The sequence below is a fragment of the Tenrec ecaudatus genome, chromosome 18 (assembly GCF_050624435.1).
Source record: "Tenrec ecaudatus isolate mTenEca1 chromosome 18, mTenEca1.hap1, whole genome shotgun sequence".
In the NCBI taxonomy this organism is placed as follows: domain Eukaryota; kingdom Metazoa; phylum Chordata; class Mammalia; order Afrosoricida; family Tenrecidae; genus Tenrec; species Tenrec ecaudatus.
The window spans coordinates 59,756,712-59,767,238 of NC_134547.1; the positions used below are offsets into that span (position 1 = coordinate 59,756,712).

At 59.0% G+C, this 10,527-nt stretch overlaps 1 protein-coding gene across 1 annotated transcript; it reads left to right on the forward strand.

Annotated features, from left to right (window-relative positions):
• The first annotated feature begins 1,224 nt into the window (after positions 1-1,224).
• VPS4A (vacuolar protein sorting 4 homolog A) lies at positions 1,225-10,289 on the forward strand. Its single transcript, XM_075536862.1, has 11 exons — positions 1,225-1,419; positions 4,548-4,659; positions 4,753-4,900; positions 6,062-6,123; positions 6,208-6,327; positions 6,716-6,872; positions 7,360-7,508; positions 7,843-7,924; positions 8,147-8,366; positions 9,110-9,250; positions 9,871-10,289. Exons 1-11 carry the CDS (start codon positions 1,399-1,401, stop codon positions 9,970-9,972), a joined length of 1,314 nt encoding a protein of 437 aa, XP_075392977.1. The 5' UTR covers positions 1,225-1,398; the 3' UTR covers positions 9,973-10,289.
• Positions 10,290-10,527: the final 238 nt, after the last annotated feature.

Below are 10,527 nucleotides of genomic sequence, written 5' to 3' on the forward strand. Positions count from 1 at the left end.
GGAATAAGTTACTGACTCATGGAAGAGGTCAGCCCTTGTATGCCTTGTCTCAGGTCTCTTTAGTTTACCCCTCAATTACACAGCTGCCCCTTGAACCCTTTCGATTGTGGGGAGGCTGGTTCTCCACATGCCCCTCAATTTAAATCAGTCCAGACACCATTGAGACTAGAAAAATTAGGGGCTTCCCAGCTACCGCTACCTACTGTTCTGAAAAGATCAGATTGCAAAGCCCTGGATACAGTGGAAGACAAAGGTGAGAAATTATCCGTCATAAAGGAGACCAGCCTTGCTGGTTGTAAAGGGATAGATGGGACCTCAAGGACTACTGTCGGCCCTTCGCCCTTCGAGACTGGAATTGAGCTGACCCATGTCCAAGCAAAACAAAAAGCATGAGAACAAAAGAACTTCAAAGATCCAGGGATATGAAAGAAGAAAGTGATTGCAATGGATGAATTGAAACAAAACTTGAAGATAAAACATGATGTGCTCTGTAAACCTCCGTCTAGTTCACAGAAACTTCTTAAAAGGTAGTTCATTCACTACCCGCAAAACGCAGGCGAATGATGAGGCAGTCCGCTTGTGCCAAGATGACAAGTCTTGTCCTAAGCGGCACTTCTATAGGGTTGTTATAAGTCAACACGAGGGTTACGAGTTCCGCCCTACTTCAAGGAAAGGAAGCCAAGCTTTGGGAAGTTATGTTGACTGAGAAAGCCTGCCCTGTTGCCCGTTCTGCGTCCTATGCTGCCTTCACAGCCGTTTCCCTTTTGATCTCGCTGTTGCAGACACTTGCTCAGGGCTATCATCTTTTCCACCGACCCTCTATTTCCTCAAGTATGCTGTTCTCCAGAAATTGGTCTCGTCCACAGTGCATAAGAGGAGGTACCCTATTTTTGCTTTTAAGGAGCATTCTAGCCAAATGTTGCATGCAAAGTTTTCATTCCACAGGCAGGAGTCCAGGCACTCCCGCCCCTTGGTACCGCCTCTCCCCCCTCTCTTGGTCCCACCCCCAGCCATGGCTCCGCCCCCAGCTCACCCGAACTCGCCTGTCGCATCCGGACACACCACCTATCCCATCCTTCGGCAATCTCCCTATCCTGGACACACCCCCGTCCGCCCCGCCCTCGCTCTAGCCGCCCCCGCGTCAATCGCCCGCAGCGGTACCTGTAGTACCGGCCGGGGCCGCCAGTAGGCAGCCGCGCGCCCTGGGCCCGGCCGCTCTGGGCCGCGCTCTGCGCTCCTCGCTCGCCCTAGGACGGCTCCGGCTGCCAGCGGCCGCCCTGCCCGCGCCCAGCCCCGACCCGCCGGGCTCCCCGCGCCGGACCCAGCACCTCGGCTCTCCGGGGCCGGACCGAGGCCACCAGCAGCCCCGCGGGGTGCGGGGCGGACCCAGGAGATGAAATGACAACGTCAATCCTCCAGGTGCGTTGGTTGGCGCGGCGTGCGGAGGCCGAAGGAGGCGCGGCAGGGCCTTCGGGCCGCGGAGCCGGGTGTGCGGCCTCCCCGGAGCCTGGACCTCGCGCCCCCCCGCCCGGCGCCGGCAGCCCGCGGCCCTCCGCCGGTTTGCCTGCACGCGCACGGAGCGGAGGGCTGCCTCCCGGGTTGCGCCGACTCCGAGGCCACTACCTACAGCCGGCGCCCGGCTGAGCCTCACCTGGGCCCACGGGCGCTTCCTGGGGCACCTCGGGCCCTGGTCCGGTCTGGTCGCCCCGGAGCAGCTTGCCCCGCGCCCTGGAGTCCCCTTTCCCCCACTTGGAGCAAGCCCTCAGCTCTCCGCCTTCCCTTGTGGGCCAGCGACCCTTCATTCATTCCTCAGGTCTTGCAGGGCGTTGCTGGGGTGGCGCCTCTCTGGGAGGAGGGCTTGACCCATTCGCCTGGTGCTGCTAGTCCTGCTGGGCCAGGGCGTAAACATGCCCGGCTCCATGCCTTCACCACTGCTGGCAGGTGACCTTGGGCTGGTGTATTTGATCTTGGAATCTCGGGTTTCCTTGTCGGTAAAATCTGGGTGGGAGTGCTGCACCCCGATCCGTGGAGATGTGGGGAGGGAGGATGAAGGTGGATCGTTCCGTTTAACGTGGCCCACACATTGTTGGTGCTCAGTAAGTGAAGTAAGTGAAGACAGATAAAGTGCTTTAGAGGGGTTAGGCAAGACTTCAGGGGAGAGGAGGCTTCTCCGAGCCCCAGCATCAAAGCGTTCTGACCCGGGGTGCTGGGGAGGCAAGGGGAAACTGCAGTTTGAGGCTAGGAAATCGCAGGAGCCCAGATCCAGACCCCAACCAGACCTCTTAGAGGCAATCACAACTGTGTCCAACTCCATTCTCAGGCCAGATCCAGCATGCCCAGCCAGTGTTCGCCCGACCTGTGAGCTAAGCATGGCTTTTATATTCTTAAAAACCGTTTTATCCAGGCATGATCCATAGATCATACACTAAATCTATTAATGTCCAAATTCAGTGGCTTTTAGTATATTTATAGATCTGTGCAACCATCCCCGCAGTCCATTCTAGAACATTTTCATCGTGCCCCCCACCCCTACCCCTCTCGCCCCTCAGCTGCTGCTCCCCAATCCGCACACAACCTTCCTGGTCCCAGGCAACGACTGATCTACTTTCTGTTGTATAGATTTGCTTGTCCGGAATGTATATAAATGGGATCATGTACTACCTTGTTCTTTGTGAGGCACTCCTTTCGCTTAGCACCATATTTTCAAGCTGCCTCCTCGTTGTAGGCTCTTGCATCTGTCCGTAGTTTGTTTTGTTTTTTTAGTGCAAGGATATGCTGTGACCTGTGAAAGCCGTGGAGTGCCCATTTCCATGTGCGTAAGAGGTGCCTATGGGGCAGAGCCAGCTGCTTTCGAGGCGCAGGGACGGATTGGGTGCACAGACTGAGTGGCTGGCAAACCCGGAAATGCTTACTATCAGGCCCCTTACGTTCGCACATTTTGGCTTTCTTGTCATCCTCCACCATACGTGTTACGAGAGGTGTGGCAGGCAGCTTTGCTCGACGCCTCGCTCTCCTGTTAGACAAAGCTGTGCCTCCTGCACGTGTTGCTTGTCCTGCGGTTGTGATCGAGGGCTGTCGAGTTGCTTCCGATGCCTGGTCCCACGCCCTCCGCCCCGTTGTATTTGAGCCCATTGCTGCAGCCCCTGTGCCAAGCTTTCTCGTTGAAGGTCTTCATCTTTTCACTGACCTGCTTCACTGGGCACAAGGCCCTTCTCTAGGGACTGGGCCTTCCTCATAACATGCCCCCCTGAGAAACAGGAGATGAAGCCCTCCTGAGCCTCGCTTCTAAGAACACCGTGGCTGGGCTTTGTCAAAGACAGCAACCTCGGGTGTCTGTGCTGGATATTTTGAAGGCGAGCGGCCTGTGCCCCCCTCCCAGCGTCATTCCCCAGCCCTTGCAGAAGCACTAGGGGAGCTGGGGAGTCCTTGGGTGATGCAAACGGTTAAGGGCCCACCCAGGGCACTGCGGAATAAAGACCTCCTCGTGGTGGGTGTGGGAAGGGCCCCTGCCGAGGAAACCCTGTGGCCAGGTCTGCTCCGCACACCTGGGGCTGACGTCAGCCCACCAACTGAGGAGCTGGCGCTGTGCCTTCTGGGGAAGGGGGCCCCTAGACAGGGGGCTCTGAAGCCAGGACTCTAGCTGGGCTGAGCCAGCACCCCCTCACGCCTGTCTTTCTCCGGCTGCAGTCTGGTGAGGTTCTCTGCCACCAGTCTGACCCCATCGGGGCTTTAGTCCCTGCTCTCCTGAAACCCCTTTCCCTGACTAGGCAGGGCATCGCCGAACCCTACCCCTCCTCAAGGTCAATCGCTTGCCCAGGACACTGCTGGGGGTGGGCTGCAGGCTCTGCGTGTGCAGGGGGCCGAGGATGGCCGTTTTCGGTGAGGCTGCAGAGTATGGACACGGACTCCTAGGTGCAGGGCAGCCACCTGTGTCCGTTCTGCTCAGATGGGGTGACAGGCCCACAGAGTCTCAGAGAGTGTCCCAGACTCTGAGCCGCCTGCCTGGTTCTCAGGAGGTTCCCGAGGACAGCGCCCAGCTCTCAGTGGGCAGCACCTGTGGACCACACAGAGGACCCCTGTGGCTCCCCTCCCCCGCCGGCCCTCTCCAGCTGGCCCAGAGAAGCAAGTTGAGTCAGGCCAGGAGAAGGGAGGACAAGTCCTTCGAAGTCCCCTACGTAGAAAACCTCAGGTCGATGAGGGACTTCCCTGGCAGGCTGGCTCCTCCCTGGTCACTGGCAGAGCCACACTGCTGTCAGGTGTCCCCGAGGCCAGGCTCTCCATCCCTGTCTGCCTACCTTTGCCTTGAGGGCCCAGAACACAAAGTCCTGATGGCTTCCCCCTTTGTGCCCTAGCCCGGGGGTTAGACCAACTGTGAGCAAGCCGAGGGAGGGAAGATGCTTGGCCCTGCAGGTGCTCGTGGTGAAGAGGGCGGCTCACTCTGAAAGGGTCCCTGTGCGCCGCTCCTGGACAAGCAGGCCCAGCGGGACGCTCCAGAGGGCTTTCTGGGTCCATGGGCCTGGGCTGGACGGTGGTTCTGCCTTTTCCAGAAAGCCATTGATCTGGTGACGAAAGCTACAGAAGAAGATAAAGCCAAGAACTATGAGGAGGCGCTACGGCTCTACCAGCATGCTGTGGAGTATTTCCTGCACGCCATCAAGTGTGAGTCCTGCTGGCCCTGCCCAGAGCCCCCCAGGACAGGAGGCACCGCCCACCCTACCCCCTCACAGCCCCTCTCTGGTCCCCCTCCCGCAGATGAGGCGCACAGTGACAAGGCCAAGGAGAGCATCCGCGCCAAGTGCGTGCAGTACTTAGATCGCGCGGAGAAGCTGAAGGACTACCTGCGCAACAAGGAGAAGCGCGGCAAGAAGCCGGTCAAGGAGAGCCAGAGCGAGGGCAAGGGGTGAGTGGCAGCGCCCCACGTGAGCACCCCCTCCCAGAGCCCCCTCGGATCTGGGCCAGGAGGTGGGGGGAGGGAGCGTTGGGAGCCCAGGCTTGGCCACTAAAGACTGCGTCATCAGTGACCTTGGATGGATGCCGTGATGCCCATGGGTGTTTTAGACTGGGCGAGACGAGAAGTTCCCGGTGATGCTGTTATGCGGAGCCAGGGAAGCAGTCTGGGCGCTTAGAGCTGGCAAACGGAACCCACCGCTGCCGCCTGCAAGCTGACTCCGAGTGATGCTGCTGGACAGAGTGCAGCTGCCCTAGAACCTCAGGACAGTCATCTTTGTGCGTCAACCCTGCAGCGTGGCCGGTGGATCCGAACCACCTACCTTTTGGTTGGCTGCCAGGCGCTTAGCTGTGGTGCCGGGCTCTGTTGCTTGGTACTTTGTGAGCTCCAAACAAGTATGCCCTGTTGTTATTAGAGGGTGTTCCGAATGGAGACGGTCCTGGCATGGCCGCCGGCTGGTGCCTGAGAGGCTGCCCAGACCCAGGCCTCGGCTTCTCATGCCAAGGCCAGTGCTTCCCGGCAGCCCCTCGCTTTCCTTAGGTCTGTGGTTCGCCCACTCTGGAGACGCCAAAGGCCAGTGAAGGGCTGGAGGGAGAGTGCATTCCTATTTCATTCCCCAGAGAGAGGGACAGAGGGGGAGGGGCACTGCGGATCGCTGCTGTCTGGCTGGACTTGGACAGGCCATCGGGATCCACGAGTCCCATGCCCTCTTCCCTCACATGGAAACGTCGGCCTCTCCTCTGCCTTGGAATGTGGCTTTGAGTCGCTGCTTTTCTCTGCCCGAGAGGCACTATGGAAGGCTAAGGACGCTGCAAACGCACTTGCAAAGCATGGGCCTACCCCACGCCACCCCCAGCCTCCTGGAGGAGCCGCCGCTGTGCTCCCCTTCATTAAAACAAGAGGCGGGTTATGAGAGTATTTCCTTTGGGGCTAATATGTGGCCTTCCTGTTGTAATGGTCCCTGCTCTCCAGCCACTGCCCAGCGTCAGCACGGGAAGCATTCCTTGGCCGCTGTGCCAGCAGCCAGAGGCCGGCCTCCCTCTGACAGCTGCCTGGTCACCCCCCGCTGCTCCTGGAGGAGCTGCCCACTCATGTCTCTGTCTCTTTCCTCAGCAGCGACAGCGACAGTGAAGGGGATAATCCAGAGAAAAAAAAATTGCAGGAGCAACTGATGGGTAAGAGGCAGGAGGCTGTAGCCATGGAGGAGGGTGGGGCCTGTCTGGTGGCAGCTGGAGACTGACGGCCACCTCCGAATGCAGGTGCGGTGGTGATGGAGAAGCCCAACATTCGGTGGAACGATGTGGCTGGGCTGGAGGGGGCCAAGGAGGCCCTCAAAGAAGCTGTCATTTTGCCAATTAAATTCCCACACTTGTTCACAGGTAAGGGCTGGGCCCCTTCCGCCCAGGTATAAAAAGACCAGGCTCCTACAGGTGTTACTCTGTGGGTGGCCACACAACTGTTTTCCCTGAAAGGGTGAGGCTCCAGCCTTCCCGGGTGAAGGAAGAGAGGCCCCAGGCCTGCCGACCATGTGGGACTAAAACTTTGAATTGACCGGCCCAGTGAGTGGGCAGGGACAGGACCAGCCAGTGTCACTTTGGAAAATCATGGAGGTCATTATCAAGGCCCAAAGCTGAGCTCTTAGTAGGTCACTCATTTCCCTGTGCCTCTAAAGCTTGTGTGTACTACAGTGGCCCAGGAGTCTGGGCTTTTTTTCAGCGCACAGGCCCCATCAGGAGGAAGCTCACTTGGGTGGACTCTTTGTTGCAGGCAAGCGCACCCCTTGGCGAGGAATACTGCTCTTCGGCCCCCCTGGCACAGGCAAGTCCTACCTGGCCAAAGCTGTGGCAACCGAAGCCAACAATTCCACCTTCTTCTCCGTGTCCTCCTCAGACCTGATGTCTAAGTGGTTGGGAGAGAGTGAGAAGTAAGTCACCACGGGGCCCTACCTGCTCGGGGCCCAGGGGGCGCGGGTGCTCCAGTGTCTGCCCCTCCATCACCACCCTGAGGAGCTGCTGATGGAGAAGCGGGGACACAGCCATCTATCTTCCTTACTGGAGGGAACCCGGCCTTGACCGTTCAGATTGTCGGAGAGATGGCGGGGGGAGGGGGCTGGAGAGAGTACTCCAGACGGGCAGAAAAAGAACTGGAAGTATGGTCAGTTGAGGTTCCGAGGTAGGGCAGGTACTTGGCCAGAGTCCAGAGCTAGTGGCTGTGACCACCGAGGTTGACGCAACCCGAGGCTGGCTCTTCCTATCACTGGCTGTCAGAGAACGTGGCACCCCTGACATGTCAACTCCAAGCCTGACAGGGGTCACCACCACCTGTGGGAAGGGCAAGAGGAGAGCAGTGGTGCCAGGGACCAGCCCCGGGTGGGCACATAAGGGCCTACACCCCCGCTCTCCCCCACACAGGCTAGTGAAGAACCTGTTTGAGCTGGCCAGGCAGCACAAGCCCTCCATCATCTTCATCGACGAGGTGGACTCGCTCTGTGGATCCCGGAATGAAAATGAGAGTGAGGCTGCCCGAAGAATCAAAACCGAGTTCTTGGTGCAGATGCAGGGTGAGCAGGGCAGTCCTGGGTCTGCGGGCCACCCTGCCCAGGGCTTCCTTACCAACCGCCGCTGTGGCAGAGGGGGACATTCCCAGCTCCTCTGTGCAGGCCTTCCTGCACTGGCCTGCGTGCTGGGAGGCTGGGAGGCCTTGGCCCCTGTCTCCCTGCTCCTCCCGTCATGGCAGGGCAAGAGGGCCTCTTCCCTGGCATAGGTGTGCACACGCATGCATACACACACACACTGCCTGGCCAGCCAGCCAGCGGTTTAATTTCGGGTAGGACCTCTGGAGGGTCTTGACGAAGGTCCTGACGGGGTCTGCTCTTGGCTTCCGTCCCTGTGCAGGGGTGGGGAACAACAACGACGGGACGCTGGTTCTTGGTGCCACAAACATCCCCTGGGTGTTGGACTCGGCCATTCGGAGGAGGTGAGTCTTCCCCAGCAGGCACCAGGGCTGCCGTGGTTCTCGGCTGCGGTCCACTGGCCCCTGGGCAGCTGCCTGAACTGCTTCCGGGTCTTCTCCGGTCTGCAGGGAGGCCAGGACTGGCTGGGCATGCTTACCTCAGATACTGCCATCTGTATACCCGTCCTTCCATTCATACCATCCTATCGCCAGCTCTCCATCCCTGCCCTGTGCCCGGCTCTCCAGGTTTGAAAAGCGGATTTACATCCCACTGCCCGAGGAAGCTGCCCGTGCCCAGATGTTCCGGCTGCATCTGGGGAGCACCCCGCACAGCCTCACGGAAGCCAACATCCACGAGCTGGCCCAGAAGACGGAAGGCTACTCGGGGGCGGACATCAGCATCATCGTGCGGGACTCCCTCATGCAACCCGTTAGGAAAGTGCAGTCGGCAACACACTTCAAAAAGGTGAATCTGCCCAACACCGAGTGAGAGGCAAACAACCCAGCCCAGGAGAGAAGCGAGTTTTCTTGGCAGCTCCCTGGCCCTGCTGCCTCCCTGTCTCCTAGAGAACCGAGGGCAAGGGTCAAGCCCTCCGCCTCCCTCTCCCCACACATCTTCCTGCCTGGGTGAGCCGCTCAGGGACAGGACGCTAACCTCTGAGACCTCAGGCAGCTCGGAGGACACCTGACAACTGTTTGGAAAGCATTGGCTGTAACACCTGCAGGTGGGGCGCACCTGTCCACCTTTCAGCCTGGCGAGTCCGCTGGGGGCCCTGCCCTGGGCCCGCCCCTTTCTGGCGTGCACTGGAGCGAGCAGGGCAGAAAGACCCTGGAGGAGTGGTTAGGGTGGCATTGGAGGGACGGGCAGGGGCAGGAGCCAGGAGGTGAGGTGAAGGAACAGTGAGCAGCCCATGCAGCAGAGCTGGCTGGAAAGCCACGCGGGTGTCCCTGCACCGCACTGAGAGGGTTGCAAAGGGGAGGGTATCGAGGTAGCAGAGCTTTCGACCACGTGCTGCTAATGAACCACTGAACTCTGACCTCACACCACGCTACTTGGGCTTGACCCCAGTCGGGCCTCTCCCCCACGCAGATGCCAAGTGCCCAGAAACCCAGGTGTCCACACTGTTTCTAGGACTTGGGACTCCATCCCTTCCGCACACCCTGACCGGCAGCCACTCTCACCGATCAGACTCCTGTTTGGTTTCTCAGGTCTGTGGCCCTTCCCGGACAAACCCTAGCATTATGATCGATGACCTCCTGACCCCCTGCTCCCCAGGGGACCCGGGGGCTATGGAGATGACTTGGATGGATGTCCCCAGCGACAAACTCTTAGAACCTGTGGTTTGCATGGTAAGTGACCAGCGGAAGGGAGGGGATGGCACAGAACTCAGAGAATTGGGGCTTGCGTCTCCCCTTTTCTACCCTGGACTGCTATGCTTTCTCCTAAACCAAGAAGGGCCTTGGGGACCCTGGGTGGCCTGGGCACCTCACATCAGACATAGAGAAGGCCCAGGGCACTGCAGCTAGCAGTTCACTGTCTTCAGCAAGCACACTCAAGATGAGCTGACGTGAGCGACTCTGGTGTGTGAGTTTGGCTCATTTGCCCCCAGAAAGAACTAGTTTCTGCCGGCTGATTTGGTTTGAGACTTGAGCCCTGGCTACCTTAGATTTGCCAGTTCTCTTGTCCATCCTTTCTGTGCTACCAGATGCCGCCTGTGGCTGGGGGTGGGGGTGGTGGTGGCAAGGGTGGCGGTTGCAGCTGATAAAGAGCTGCCAAGGGAGTGAGGAGTTGAGGGGCCCACCTGAGAATTGTCAGGAGAGGGTCACAAGCAGGCAGCTATAGGGAGCTGGACATTTGGGGGAAGGTCTGGGTGGCCTCAGAGTCGGGCCTCTTCCCAGCTGGACTGCGCAGTCCAGAGGAGAGAAGCTGGACCCATGCCTGGCCCTCAGCACCTGCCTTGTCTCTGCAGTCGGACATGCTCCGGTCTTTGGCCACCACCCGGCCCACTGTGAATGCCGATGACCTCCTGAAAGTGAAGAAGTTCTCAGAGGACTTTGGACAAGAGAGTTAAAAGCTCCTTCACTTTGGGTGTCAGTGAAGGTCCGGAGCAAATCCACAGCATTCCCCATGACGGTGGCCAGGTGGCCTCAGGGCTCGTCCTGAAGTCATCAGTGTCCCCTCCAGTCTGGCCACCAGCAGGGAGCAGACAAGAAGGGCCCCAGCCCTAGAGAGGCCCCGATGCCCTTTGGGCCTGCGGGGTTCCCAGGTCCTCCGCCTCTGGATGCTCACAACTCCTGTTTTCGTTTTTTAAGCCTTTTTTGTTCCCCTAAGTTAATGCTGCTTGGAAATTTGTCTTGTTTATAAATAAAAATCATCTGGAAACGTCAAGGAGTGGAGCAGCCCTACTGGGGTGGGGGTGGGGGTGAGGCACAGCAGACCTGCTTAATGGCTTGCCAGTTTAGACCCACGTTGAACTGGAAAATGTACTGACCAGCTCCTGGTCCTCAAGCCACCTCTGCCTACAAAGAACCCCCTCGAAGCCCAACTCCTCCATTCAGGGCCCTTCCAGGCCTCCTGCCTTCCAAAACAGACAGCGGCGGTGGTGGCCTTGGGGGCAAACGCTCAT

Excerpts from the sequence above, each read along its gene's own strand:
- VPS4A (XM_075536862.1), top strand. The coding sequence starts at position 1,399 with ATGACAACGTCAATCCTCCAG. Across the intron at positions 4,901-6,061 it reads AGCCAGAGCGAGGGCAAGGG|CAGCGACAGCGACAGTGAAG; the intron begins GTGAGTGGCAGC and ends CTCTTTCCTCAG. Across the intron at positions 7,509-7,842 it reads GTTCTTGGTGCAGATGCAGG|GGGTGGGGAACAACAACGAC; the intron begins GTGAGCAGGGCA and ends GTCCCTGTGCAG.